Here is a 15,957-nt window from a genome sequence, read left to right on the forward strand (position 1 = left end):
ATTAGAAAAAAATACACTAAAAAAAGTTTTTTTTTAGAAAAAACTGGAAGTCAATACAACATTTCCAATAACCAATGTTTATATTTATTCTTATTCGAAGCGTGGGTACTTAAAGTCATAGCTTGAGTTGGGATTTGAAAATGAGACATATAAAAATGGATGGACAAATTTATGAACAACACTCTGATGTAGCAAACATTTCTCAACGTTTTAGTGAATCCAAATCACTTTCCGCTTTGTATCCGAAATTGTGTTCTAATATCAGATGTTCCATACAATCAACAGTTTTCGTTCACGCTTGAATGTCTACGTCCTTCTAAAAAAAATAATTTAAAGTCAAACAAATATTGAAATATCAAAGAAAATTTAAATATAATATAAAGATGATTTCTGCAAAATTGGAAAAGTTTTGCTTTTACCTGCTAAACCTATTCATATATTTAACCTGCTGGAGTGGAGGCGATATACGGATATCTGAGACACAGTTGGGTGGTATATGATACGTAGAACTGGCATACGCATGTAAAAGTGGAGGTGTTATACGCTTTTGCAATGTTACAAAACCCCATATATAACAATATACTATGCTTGTTAAACCGATATGCGGCTTCACCCAACAATGATTTAAATAATACACGAAATCGTGGTTGCACTTTATTACGATTTAAGATATAAACGGTGCATACTTTGATTGATATTATATACGATTGAGATTTGATATGGTTTTATATGGACTTAGAGTGTGCAAAAGTTGTACGATTTTATGTATGCTAGGTGTGCAGAAATCATTAAAACTTACTACCATCGTATGTACAACATATATATCGCATAATTTGGGTGGTATATGATGCGTTTAAATAGCTAAATGCAAAAAAAATGACGTGATCCAGCAAACTTTAAATCTCATAAAATGCCAAATCTGGAGGCGGCACCTTTGTGTGATATATGATGCGTATAACTGGCAATAGTGGGCGATATACCGTGTATCACGAAAGACGATGCATCCCATCAAACATTGAGTCGTATGAAATTCCTCAATGGGAGGCGATATACATACATGCAAGCCATATTTGGGTGATATATGATGCGTATAACTGGCATATACATGGGAAACTGGAGGTGATATACGAATATGTCATATTATATTTGTATATAAAGCCGTGTATATAAATATATACGATATACGATGCTTGTTTATGTGATTTGACTTGACAATGTTCTATAAAATGAATTGAATTTAACACGTATTTAACACCGCGCATCGCAATATTAGGATGATTGTTACACCGATATACGATTTAATCCATCAATCATATTGAAAAAGGTGTTTTTGCGTTTTGTACGATTTCAGATACACATGATATATCCTTTGGTTGGTATTTTATACGATTGTAATTTGATACGAATTTTAATGCGACCTAGCCTGTGTAAAAGTTATACGATTTAATGTTTGCTGGGATATTAAGGTTCTTGTTACACGATTTGACTCGACAATGTTATATGAAATAAATAGAATGTACGTTCATAATATTGCACACCGCAATATTACGACGTTTCTTTATACCGATATACCATACACATGATGCATATTTTGATTGACATTTCATACGATTGTGACTTGATACGAATTTATATGTTACCTAGCATGTGAAAAAGATATACGATTTAATGAGTGGTGGGGATGCTAGGTCGTCCAGCGCGTAAAGATCATCATATACCTCACATTTTGGGTGATATATGATGCGCCTAACTAGTATATACGTGCAAAAGTGGAGGCGATATACATACATGGGAAATGTTTGCGAATTGGTTTTGATAAATATACCATTTATATTTGCATCTTACGAATTGTCATTTCTAACGGGTGTTAAATAAAAAATGAGATTTTTTTCAATACCTTTCAGTAACTCAAATAAAGAGCGTAAAATTTTCTTTCTCCAAGAAAATTGCTCTTTGGGCTCCCTAGAAACAGTAGGCCTGTTTGGTTTTGCTAGTTTGAATTTAGTCAAAGCAAAGATGGCGTCGAAACAGCACGTGCTCCGCGAACGCATTGTACGGTTCTACGAAACGCATTTCCAGCAAGGAAAAACGTTCATGGTGGCACATTTTAAAGAAGAAAATGTACCTGTCAGTACGGTATATCGTATCCTGGGTTCCCTGAACGTAGAGCGGAAGGTCGGAAGTGGTCGTCCGGTGACGATAATGACGAAGCAGAGGAAGACATCGTTAAAGAAGCTGTTTGACAACAAGGACGCAACCAGCCTGCGTGACGCCGGTCGGAAATATGGCTGCTCCCACGTATTGATCCATCAGACCCTCAAGATGGAAGGAATCGTCTGCAGGAAGAAGACGAGGTCGCCGGAGTACACGGAGGAGCAGATTGAGACGGTTAAATCACAGTGTCGGTGGATGACCAAAAATACCGCGGGACGTCTTTCGTTCTGGACGACGAAAGCTATTTTCCGCTGTCCAAAACGTATATTCCAGGAAATGATAATTACTACTCCAGCGACAAGTCATCCACACCGCCTGAAGTGAAATACAAGTTCAAGCACAAGTTTGAAAAAAAGGTTATGTTGTACATCGCCATTTCCGACCGGGGCATTTCAAAGCCTTGGTTTAAGCCGAGCGGTCTGGCAATCAACCAACAAATCTATCGAGAAGAGTGCCTCGATAAAATCCTGCTGCCGTTCCTGAACGAGCATCACGCGGATGGGAAGTACGTCTTCTGGCCGGACAAGGCGTCTTCCCATTACGCCCAAGACGCTGGCGTATCTTGAGGAGAAAAAGATACCGTTCGTGCCGAAAGATCGTAACCCAACAAACTTGCCCCAGTGCTGCCCAATAGAGGATTTCTTTGGCTCACTCAGTGTCCTAGTGTATAAAAACAATTGTAGGGCCAAGGACACGAAGCAACTGACTACAAGAATCCGGAATTGTATCCGGAAAATGGACGTAAGTGCCGTACAACGTTCTTGTGAGAGCATCGCGACAAAGGCGACGAGCAGCAGACCACGGCCCTTACTCAAACATTCACTGACATTTTTTTGAAGAAAATACATTATGTTATTAATAAAAAATACTGAAATCGATGAAAAAGAAACGATTTTTTTTTTATTTGTGATTGAAAAAATTCTCATTTTTTATTTAACACCCGTTATATATGAGAATATTTATGTTTGTAGAAATAGAAACTATTCAAAAACAGTGACTTTCGTACTGTTTTCATATACCGCTCCTCTATCCAACATAGTGACCAAATGACTGCACATTGTACCATAGATCCGTCTTGAAATGAACATCTACAACCTTGATGTGTCAAATCCCTAATACAATGTAATATGTCCTCAATTACGATCTCACATGATTTACTATTGAATGATATTCTACAGCATGTAACACGATTGGTCGCAGTATACATTATACGTTTAAATCACTCTCGAGCTGCATTTGCCTGAAATGCATATATGATGTCGATTAGTTCAATTTTACGTTTATCGGCTGTTATCGTTTGAAAACGACGCTCGTAGGGTTGAGGCGAGAAAAATAATGGATTTTCGTGTTTTTTTTTCGGATGTTAGGGGTAAAGTGAAGGTCTCGGGTATTTGGTTATTGTTTAAGGTATATTTGAAGATGTATTTTCAATTTTTTGAGTGCACGAATAATGATTAATACGCTGTTGACAGCTGAATGCATAGATGCTGTCTGAAAATCGGTACCTTGCTGGTGGTATCGGTTCTGAAGCAACGGAGTCTCGCAGAACGAATTCCAATGCATATTCTGAAACTTTAGGACAATACCTAAAGCGTTATATAGGGGTTTTCAAAGTTTCGAAAAATTGCCAAAATGACGGTCATTTTTGTTAAAACCGAGTTATTTTTCATGAAAAATCACTCTTTAAAAGTTCATAAAAAATCGAAAAAATTGGATATCAAAAAACGGCTACATAATGCTTTAGATAATTCATTTCTACATGCTGATAAAATTTTCTGCCAAATCGGTTGAGTAGATCCTGAGATATCGATACTAGCAGTTGAAAAAACATGGTTTCAAGAAAAACGCGTTTGAATATTCGCACATCAATATTCACCAATGAGGTGACTTCATACTTTTGGCTGTAACTTTCTAATAAAGTTAAATATCAAAAAATCCTTTTAGGACAACATTTCTGAGGGCGCAAGCTTCCCAAAAATGCAAAAAAATGCGACCTTCCAGACTGGGGTCTCCCCTTAACCTAACGCAAGCAATGATTTGAAATTTTAAATTTTGCGACTTGGTCCCCTCTGACTTAACACCAACCACATTACTTACAGCATATGCAAAGTTATACGATTTAATGTTTACTGAGAATGTCGGCTCCGTATTTCTATTCCTAAGATGTTTGGACACTAAGCTGGAAAACCAACGAGACAATTGCATCAAGCTAGATGTATCGAATATTAATCGTTTTTACTCAACTCATTCCCCTATTCACTATCAGGATACAAAGTACTGTAACCATCACAGAACAACGACTTTTAATTACACCCTAATCACAGGGGACTGATTGTGGTTCCCCACTTTTGGCCCTCGCTTCAGCTTCAAATCAGTAGCAGCGTTTGTAAAGAAAAAGATGTACCAGCAATAGTGGAACCGTATGACACCGCAAATGGCACTAATTACTGGCCGAGGACCGCTGTCAAAGCCGCTGTGTTTCATTTGATTTGTATGATGAAAACAACAATTATAGAACAAAACTTGCTGTAGGACTGAAGAACTGAGGATGGCGTTGCGTTTTCAGTCTCATTTTTCGTGATTAATTATTCATAATTTGCACAAACGGTTGCGGGTTAGGAGCGACACAAGAAAGGAAAAAAAAAACGCCAAGAGAACTGCATATTTGCTATTCTCATGCAAACACGCGGATCGAAGCCTGCGAATGCGGGGTCCGTTCCATATAATTGATTGGATTCATTCTGGTCGAATGCAGATTTGAACTCACGGTGTTTCTGAGTGAACTGTTGTTTTTGATTGTTGTTTTCGTTTCTCCTCACAGATGGCGCACCTATCACCACCGCCTTCGCCACCAGCGCTGATTGGCCAAACGCCGGCCAGTCCCCTCGAGCTGAGTGCCTCCTCGGCCAATCTGATCCAACGGGCGTCGGCGTTCAGTTCCGTGCTGGGACAAAAATGGAATTCCAGAGGTGAGACAAATTCTTCGGTGGTTTGTAAGCGGTATGATTCATAATTCTGGTCTCGTTTTTGTTTCTCCAAACACAGACATCCCGCTGCTGTACAATCCCCTGTTCTACTCGGGCGCCGCCTTCCTATGGCCACAGTTCCTGCTGCCCCAGCAGCCAATCACACCGATCTCACCGAGTTTGGTCCACTCGCGGGACTATACGTTGACCCCGGAGAAGGAGGAAATCGTTGGTAAGTGCTCCGACTATCCGATCCTGCCGGAAAGCCTAATCCTTTTCTAACCCCTTCATAACCTCGAACCCAAACAGACGAGGACATGCCGCTGAATCTATCGATGAAACCTTCCGCGTCTTCGACGCCAAACTCACGCTCCACAACGGCTGCCGCCGCGGCAGCTGCAGCTTCCCTTGCCCACTCGATCCACATCTGGTCGCCAGCCAGCATGTGCGAGAAGGAAACCATCGACGACAACCAAAGCAATATCGACATCGAAAACGACGACGACGACGACGACGATGACGATGAACGGAACAATGGTCACGACGATGGGGGAGACTCGTCGAGTGGGGAACTGCAGATCGACGAAGCCCAAGAACTGCAGCATCATCACCAGCATCACCATCACAACCACCACCAGCAGCAGCAGCATCAGCATCAGCAGATGATGGAAAGTCAGAAGGCTCGCATTTTGACGGAATACAACAATCTTCTGCTGAACAGTGGCGCCGCCAGCGGGAAGAACGAGCGGAACTATTTCAATTACAGCAAGATTAGCAAGGGTTACTTCACGCATCTGCAGCAGCAGCAGAAAAATTTGGACATCTTGAGACAGAACCGTACGGATGTGTTTGTGGTGAAAAATAATAACAATAACAATCGGGACGGTGTGAAGAATAATAACGTTAGTGCGAATGGGTCGTTCAGTGATAGTAGTGGCAGTGAGTTCCGGGTTAAAACCGAAATGACCCGGCCGGATTCGACCGGACACACTGAGGGTTATGCGTTCAAGCGAGATTTGGGTCAAGGAGTTGGAACCAGCGAGGAGAAGAAGCCAGCCAGACTGTATCAGGTGAGTTCGGGTGTTGATCATCCACAAACAGATTCATTTTGTGTGTTAGTCTCAATCGGTGTGGGGGACGCACCGTATCTTCAATGTTTGTGCAAGTGCTCTACTTCCCAGCTGAATGCATTCGATTCTTTCCCGAGTGTAAATTCTTCTGGCCGATTGCCGGTCTCTCGGGGGCCCTGGATGTTTGTGCAGCAAGCTTTGACAAATGGGCCTGAAAACAATCCGACACGAATCAGTTAATGAGGTGTCACCGCACTCCCTATTACGTACGACTCACGCTGGGGCTTTCCGGGTCGGCCCGGTCCGCGTGCACAATGGCTTCGCATTGACTGTTTGCTCAAGTGTGCGTCACCGGGTTCCGTCACAGGCGACGAACCCGCAGCCTCTGCAACAGTTTTTTTTTCTTTCCATCGGAGCGAGAAATTATGCTAATCACCGTCTTGTTGCGCGGGATCTTTGGGAAAGAATCACGTTCTTGTGTTGCCCACGCCGCCGTCGACGGCGACAGCGGGGAACTGGAATAGGAAGTTTGCCAGAAAACGACAGTGCGTACCTAGTTTCATGCAATCCCCATGAATATTTGATGAGGATGATGACTTTTGGGCGGCTTTGGGCACTGGTATTGATTTATACTCGTAATTCGTCCGTTCTCGCTCTACTTCGCGGGTGTCGGCATGTAAATACATGCATTAATTATGTGTGTAAGAGCTGCAGTGGACGGTGTCGGGCGGATGCGGGCAGTGAAGTGATTGCAGCAATTTGTTTTATTACCACTCCACTGCCAACCCGCGCACTGGGCGATATTTTTGTTAGGTCTAATTAAATTGCCTCGGTAAGATGATTGATAACCGTTCTTTCGATACGGTTTGGGAACCACAGAACGCGTCAGCGGCAGTTTGTATCTGGGTTATTTTTTTGTTGAGAATGGTGAGAACTGTTTGCATATGTGAATAAACGGTGCATTTTTCATTATGTGTTTACTTCCGTCGTTATTTTTACCAAAATTTGAGAGACTGCTTTGTAAAAAAATGTTACAAATTTATGATTTCATGTATCGGACATCGTCGGACAGCTTATTCAACAGAATTTCGAACGAAAAGTTGTTGGCATTTTCAGAATATTACAAACAAATTTTAGATCAAAATTTAGATGCACGAATTGCCCGAAAGATGAATAAAAACAGCATCAAAACAGAATAGTTTGAATCATAACGCATAGAAAAACTCGTAATAAAAATGCTCTTTGTATTCATTCATTCACGTACGTAAACAATTCTGAACAAATAAACATTTAAAGAGAAGAAATAACCCAGATAAAAATACCGAAAAATACCGACATTGACGAATTTACGCAAAGCTGAATCAGCTCATGCGACACCTACATTACAGCTCTGAACCAAAAAAGTGATAATGTTTGTTTATTCTACACACTTAACACATTGCGAGTTTTCTCGTGTTTCGCGTTCCGTCTGTTACGAACGGATCACAAAATAACCCGTGTTTTCTACACTTGAAGGTTAAATCCTTGGTTTGCCAAGAATCTAACAAGGCCTACCGATGGCTCGCTTTCGTCTCATCCACATCGGAGCGAACGATCTCATTCGTGGAATCCGAACAAATGAAGCGTTCAAGTTTGTCTCAAAACGTGCGGTCCTTAATATGTTAAAAGCAAGATTCGGTCGTTATTATTCATTTTATTTCTATTTAGATTCATTTCAACCATTAAATGTCATCAGTACATGGCAAGAAATTTAGAGTTTCGTATATTTATGATGGTTTCAGCACGCGATTTGACCAAAGTCATAGATAATCTGCGAGAACGTTGAATTTGATCATTTGATTATAAATACTGTGGATAATTGCGATGAAATCGATATCATATTGAGTTGGCTGATATCATTGGTTATGTAGGGATCGATACGAAAAGGATTTGCAGTATTTTTAGCGAAACACATGCTACTCATTGTTTACCTAGTTGGAAAAAAATGAAGTTACAACACTTTTACCAATGTGGTATACATACCACATTGTAAAGTGATGATTTTATAGCCTTTTCAGAGTGAAAAGAATACACTGAAGTCGCTTTTTACGCGGGTTTAGTTTTACGCGGATTTCGGAATTTACGCGGATTTCGGAATTTACGCGCTTTTTTTAACGCGGCTCGCATTAACTGCGTAAAAATTCAATATGCTAATTGATGTGACATTTCACGAAATAAGTTTGTATTGTATCACTGATTAGTAGCTGAGAATTAAAAGAAGATACAGATAGCGCAATTGATTACCTCAATTTTTTTGCATGATTGTAGCATGCAAAAAAATTGAGGTAATCAATTGTTAGAGTATGGGTTGCATTTTAAACTACTAATAGATTTTTAAACGGATTTTGCAAATTACCCAGTTTATTTTTACGCGGATTTTGGAATTTACGCGGTTTTCTTTTACGCGGTTTTTGATTACGCGGCACGTATCCCCCGCGTAAAAAGCGACTCCAGTGTACTCAAATCCGGGAAATTTGAAGGTAAATTCGTACTTTTCTAACAAATTGAAACGAATTTCATTCCAAAAAAAAACAAAACATTGCCATTTCACTCGCTGCGCCATCTGATTGTAAATCTAACGTAAATTCATCCGTCAATTGAATGAATAAAACAAATGTCGCAAAATCTTGATGCAAACTCCGAAGCATTTTCTGCTAACATTGTCATAACCAGATAATAAACGTATAATAGGTTCGAAGCTTCATCATTTATGTAAATTAGGTTCGTCCAAGTCTCAGCAAGAAATCACTAAAGGCGTCACTAAAAATATTATTCAGTAGACAATTGACGAACATATTCCAGATTATTATCGTCATTTAATTGAAATTACATGAAACTAGTGGACCCAGCGAACTTCGTCCCATCCAAATTTGTTTTTGGAATGTTTCCAAATTGATTTTTTCCGTACATTCGTGAACGATAACAGACGAAGACACCGCTCGAACTCCAATTAGGCTGATGTCACATTAGGCGGATTAGCCGCCGCTGATATCGCGACGGTTTTTTTTTCTCGATATGAATTCGCATCCAAAACCGCCCCGCTCTGTGTGACATGGCTCATTCACAATACACTGTAAATCCTCCGCTGTGGTTTTACTCGCGGAATCCGCCTAATGTGACATCAGCCTTAGAGATTGAATGAAGCGGTTCATGAATTCAATGGACTTCATCATCTTTACGCAATGTTAAACTATTTCGGTTGTTCGAATTTTTCTATTTTTCTTGAATATTCTCCAATTTATTTTATCATTCTAATTTGGGTGGAGACAAACACAAAGATATAAAAAAAAAAAACTCAAATCTTACCATACGTTCTTATTTGATGATGTGTTATACGAAAATCCATTCATATTTTCACACCAACAGAACATGAAGCTTAATATCGTCACCGTTAATTCCAACTGCAGAAATTAATTCCAATTGGACAAACTTTTTACTGCAGAACAAATGCGTCATCGATTTTTTTGGAACTCACCTTCCACTGTAGAAGATATGCATACGATTTTTTTCGAATTGTCCCATTCATCTTTATATTCTTCAAATTATTCTGTAATTGTAATTTGGATGGAGACAAACACAACGAACACATTTCAAATCTAACCATTCATAAAAAAACTTTGTTTTGTATATAAGAAGATGCAGTGAGTGAGCAATAACTTCGAGAAAATAAATTCAAATCCCGACATGAAATTGGATCTGATAACGAATCTATTTAGATGAAGTTTAGTCAATTTAGCGAAACTGGGTTAAAATAAAAAGAAACTTTCAAGAAAAAAATTGTAGATTTGTAGAAATTTTGTAGGATACAATCCTACAAAATGTTTAAATACTAATCAAACCGGATGCAAACTTTAACAACAGGCATCACTAAAAATTTGTTTCAAAATTAACGAGAATAGACGAGTCGTAATACTGCATTTAAAAAAATGGATATCGCAACGAATCTGGTTGGTAAAAGTTTAGTTGAGTTTTGCAAGACAGGGATATGATATCCGTATCAAATTGAAGAAATTAAAAAAAAAATGATAAATCCACTGCTATCAAAGTGTGTGTATAAATTTGTATCAATATCCATCGGAAATTCATCAAATTTCATGCAAACTTTACCTTCATGCATCACTAAAAATCAGAAATTTCATTTCATTGCTGACCCGGTGAACTTTGTCTCGCCAAAAATTGATTTTTCGATATGAATGCTTGAGTTGGTTCGAAAACTCACGTTTTCTCACTGAACGAACGTTCGTAGGTTCTATCTCAGAACTATTCATTGAATGATCTTTTTATTGGCATTGTTGGTACTGGCAACACGGCATAGACGTTACAGTCGAGTCTACATCGGTGGTGATTAAAACGTTGTTCTGACAGAAGACAGGAAGAAGGAAAAATAAAAAAAGAACATGAGTAGTTATTGTTTTTACTCCCTGCTTTAATTCCTAGATAGAGCGTGCAGTCAAAAGGTGGCGTAAATTGAACTAGTGAATTTTCCTTAAATTATATTCTTACTAAAGTATTCCTAAAGTTATTGGTCTTAAAGTTACTTAAAATTACTTAAAGTTACTTATTCTATACCAGTTCATGCAAATTGTAAGTACCTACGATAAAATTACTTAGGTACTAAATTACTCGAAACTTAACCTAACCTTACATAATTATATAGAAAATGAAATTGAAGCTTGCTTTTTGCGAAAGAATTAATTGTCTAATACTACACCGGCAAACCGAATTTTGTAAGTCTAATTAATATATTCTTATGAATTATTGTAAAACTAAATTAAAAATAAACTTACAGCTAAAGCTACGTTACAACGAAACGAGATTTGTGACTGGCTAGAAGAAATCGGTCCGAAAGACAATTTCGGAAAACATAACCCAACAGGCATTTTTCACGGTCAGAGTCGAATGAATTGTGTAGTCTAAAGTTTCTTTAAAAGGAAATCAAAATCAAAATCAATAATTCGCGATGACTTATGTAGAGTTTCAACATCTATGGTGTGAAGCAATTAACTCTATCATATTAGCAAGCAGTTTCAAATTGATTATTACTGTAGAAAAAATTGTTGTCCTTTTTTCCCAATGTTTTTCCAAAATTTTCCAAAAAAAGTCCAATTCCCCTCGCCGTTACGTTGATTTACGGCCAGAGACAATCACAACGAAATAAAGACAGCTAAAATCGGTCGATCCGTTCTCGAGTTTGGCGAGCACATTTGGCGATTCATTTACATTCATACAGATGTGCATATCGGTTGGTTCTAGGATAAAACGTTACATATAGTTTTTTATGTTAAATCGCGTGTAGATTCTATTTTCATGTTACTTTTCTTAAATGGTTACGATTTCATAAAGTATTGAAATTTTGAAAAATTTCCAAAAATTCATATCTAAATTTTTGTGAGTTCGACACGACACAACTATCTGTCAAACTTTGTTAAATTATATGTGTGTGCATTGGAATTGTTATTTTTACAAAATTGTTGCTTGATTTTATAACAATTTTGTCAAACATGATATTTCAATCAGACATGTGGATTTCGAGTTACGATTTTTTGAAGAAAAATCAATGATTTTTAATACACTCTTTTATGTAATCAGTCGTAAAATAATTGGTCATATGATAATGAAAATTGTTATTTTGGGTAGTTTCCAAGTTTAAAAAAAACCGAGAGGGTCGGATCAAAATTTGCTGTTTTTTTGGCTGATTTGGGGTGGAATTGCTCTATGATGTCGTAATCCGCCGAATTTTATAATTTTTTCTACAAAAATCTGCAAAAAAAATCAAATGCTTTTCCATTCCATGAGTGGAGGCACTCATCGATTTCATTCATTTTTTTGTGCATGTATTAACCGTGCTAAAATTAATAAAATTTTAGGGAAAATTTTCAATAACTACCAGGATTGACCTAAGTTTTACTTTCAGGCATCATTGTCTTAGTTGAAAATTACTGAAGAAACTCGATGTTATCATCATAAGTTTATTTAAATTCTATTAACGCAATGAATTGAGCAAATTCAGGAAAATAAGTTAAAAAAATTGAAAGAATTCATAATACGGACCAAAGACGATCTACAAAGCCGATATTCAGCAGATCCTTTGATTCGTCTTTGGTGTAATTTTGGACAATTTTTTATTAATGAAACATTCTATCTAGTCACCGTATGAAACAAAAATAACATTACCCCTTCAAATTAATAGTTACAGAAAATCAAAATCATATTGTATTGACCCAAACATTGATTACGATCCATGGATTAACATTTACTTTTCTTCATCTGTTGGAAGTGCATGAAATTAAAACAATATGTTGAAACAATATCAACTATGATATTTCAATTCGTAAAAAAAATCATCAGATTTTTTACAAAAATCAAAAAAAAAGTTTTGGTCATCATCAGTGGCGGTTCTGATCGGCTTCCGTTTATTCCTCGCTTTAAGATAAAATATAGTTAACAATTGATCGATTTCATCAGAATTTTGATACATTTCCAACTATATCTTAAACAAATGCTGTTTTAAATATGGCTAAGATTTCATTGAGATTTGTTCGATTCACAACTCTGAAGAAGATAGTGAACTGAACAGTTTTCGTTAAATTTGAACTTAAAACTCAACAAAAACAAAACAAAATAATCAAATTTGAACAAAAACTTTCCAGCGAATTCATGCCCCAGTTCAATGTGACATGAATTCACTGCTTCGATTTATAATTCTTCAAATCTATGGCTGAAATTCTTTTTTTTTCTTTCTTAAAAACAAGTTTAAGAAAATCTCATTGAATTTTTTTTTCAGTACAGCCTAACATTGAAGCTTTCATAGATTTTTATCAAGTTCTTTAAACTTTAGTCACGTTAGCTTTCGTTTTAACAAATAAGAAAGTTTGGTTTACTTTAGTCTCTATCTCATTTCTGTAAATTCGTTAACACACCATATCAAATACTTTGTCAGAGTCTAGATGGGTACCGATCAAATTTGGATTGTGTTTCAGTTTCAAGAAGTTATGTCAGTTGAGACAAACTTTACAGAGATCTGAAAATTTTCTGAAACAATATTAGTTGAGCTCTGATGATATTATGAAAACACAACATTGTGAAACTGAGTCAACATAAAAATGCATGACCGAATATGACACAAATAGAAAAAGAATTGTTTAATTTTGTGAATATTCGAACTGCGAATCTTGATCATTATTGAACAGAAACTGCCCAAAGTTGATCAATATTTATGTTCAACACTAAATTTATGTGGAAGCAGTGTAAGCCAGAATGGTGAATTCGTGTAAATTCAATAAAATGCTAACACGTACTTCGGCTACATTAGGGCTAAATGCCATCACAAATCAGCAAAAAAAAATGTTATAGTTCGCATCCCCAAACGGATAAAGAATAGTTAGATTTCATCATAATAAAAGCGAATTTTTGTCAAAAAAATCTTCGGGTCTTTTGAGTTAAAACTCAGTCTCAGTTTCAAACATGTGAACTTCGAAAAATCACGATAAAAATCACATCTCTGATTGTGTAAAGCCTTCATGAAAAAATATATTGCAATATTACAATATTGCGCCCTCTATCTCTGAACCATGTAAACTAAAACAATAAAATACAATCGATAATTACGGAAACAAAAACCGCGAGTGTTTTTGTTTCGCGATAATTACGCGAGTGTAATATTTTTTCAAAGAAGACTAGCTAATTAGTTCAATTTGATATGTCGAACTTCTCAATCGGTAGTTCAAAAGTAATAAATTTTTAAGAAAAGGCCTTTTTTGGAAAAAAAGGTGAAAAACTTGTTATTTTGAACCATCTTGAAATAGAAATGGGCACTCCAATGAGAAAAAATAAATAAAAATAAATATAAAAATGCAGGTCTAATATTTTGTGATAAGGAGCAAAACTACCAATTTTCACAAAAATCTGAGAACCAGAGAATATATAAAATAACAGCGGTTGAATACTCTCCTGAGATTGAATAAAAACTCAATCGGTATCCATAATATAACTACATTTTTAACACAGCATTTTAACTAAATTACAAAATTCAGATCGAGATTAAAAGTAAACATTTTTTCGGAAGTGTTGAATATAATATAAATTTCAGGGAAAAGCTGTGTAATTTGATCTAACCAGTGTGCCATTTAAGCTTAGGGACTGGAGGTAAATCTATTCTGTATAACGAGCTATTTTAGTATAATATTTGTTGGTTTTATCATTCAACGTAAAAAGCTCCCTGAAGCTTGAAATGCTTTAAAACTTTGAGATAATATTCTCCAGTAGACGTTTCATCAAATGGAACAAGCTCTTTATAGGTATATAGTAGGGTGCCAAATAATGTATGGGAAAAAATCGACCCTAAAATTTCAAAAAGTTGCCCTATAGAAAATGTTTACCACCTCGGAAAAACACCCTATGCAAAATATCAGCTCTATCGGACTTAAGAGAGAGTGGCGCGAAGTGGTCAGAGTTTGAGTTTTTTTTAAACTTGCATTACTCGTCGAGATTTACAGTTATCTCGAGTTTTTTTTGTCGAAATAAAATGTTTTCCGCCTGAAAAATCGATTTTTGAGATAAAAAAAAATTATGAGATAACTGTAAATCTCAACGTGTCATGCAATTTTAAGACATTTGGCACTAAACATTTTTCTTAAAAACCTCGATTTCCGGTGATTTTTCGGTTTTCAAAAAACTCAAATTTGAACGTCTGCGGTACCAGTAAATGAAGTCCGAATGAGCTAATATTCTGCATAGGGTATATTATCGTTCAAATCAACATTTCGAAGCAAGTTTCGAATGAAAAACCCAGATAACTATTTTTATTGGTACCCAAAACTATACTTTTCGTTTCGTACTCCGGAAAGAAACAAAAAAAAAAGTTCCCAGAGTTCCGATTTTTGACAAAAAAAAAAAAAAAAAAATTCGAGATGGCACTAGATCTCAACGGTTCATGCAATTTCAAGACATATGGCGTCAAATTTTTTTTCGGAAACCCCGATTTCCTTTGTTGCCCCTTGGGTGATTTTTCCATTTTCAAAAAACTCAAACTTTGACCGCTTTGCGCCACTCTCCCGTAAGTCCGATTGAGCTGAAATTCGGCAAAGGGTGTTTTTTCGAGGTGGTGAACATTTTGTATAGGGTATCTTTTTGAAATTTTAGGGTCGATATTCCCCATACATTCATCGGAACCCTAGTATATAGATATAGGTTTGATATAGCTTTAGTTCCGTAATTTGATTGACACATGGTCAAAATAGCAATGAATAAAATCTGTACGATTAAATTTTCTTCATCTTGTGTTTGGAAACACAAAAATAGGAATAGGAAATATGATTTATTCAACATTAATTTGTAAACAAAATTCGAACTGTAAATTCGTACTAAACTTCAACTCCAACTATTTTTTCAGTGAAAAATCGTACAAAAATCTAAACACAAAAACGGGGGAAAAACACCAATTCGATTTTTGTCTTACTTCGTGTTTTCCCCCCGTTTTTGTGTTTAGATTTTTGTACGATCTTCTAGACCGACACATAAGAGAAACTGTGACTGAAACTTTACTGAAACTAAATGAACAATGTTTTTCCAAAAATTTTCCTAAACGTTGTAAACCATGTGTTTTTTTTAAATGCAAAATTAAATTCAACAAAAAATCGTATTGACCTGATCAGTGTTGAAGAATATTC

The 15,957-nt window shown here is 36.5% G+C and overlaps 1 protein-coding gene across 1 annotated transcript in view; it reads left to right on the plus strand.

The window, feature by feature from the left end:
• The window catches only part of LOC129768029 (zinc finger protein sens), a 42,704-nt gene that overhangs the window by 10,624 nt on the left and 16,123 nt on the right, over positions 1-15,957 (plus strand). The window contains exons 2-4 of the mRNA XM_055769390.1: positions 5,036-5,183; positions 5,260-5,412; positions 5,490-6,250. Of these exons, the coding sequence (XP_055625365.1) occupies positions 5,036-5,183; positions 5,260-5,412; positions 5,490-6,250 (1,062 nt within the window). The remainder of the gene's footprint in view (positions 1-5,035; positions 5,184-5,259; positions 5,413-5,489; positions 6,251-15,957) is intronic.

The sequence above is a fragment of the Toxorhynchites rutilus genome, chromosome 2 (genome assembly GCF_029784135.1).
Source record: "Toxorhynchites rutilus septentrionalis strain SRP chromosome 2, ASM2978413v1, whole genome shotgun sequence".
In the NCBI taxonomy this organism is placed as follows: Eukaryota; Metazoa; Arthropoda; class Insecta; order Diptera; family Culicidae; genus Toxorhynchites; species Toxorhynchites rutilus.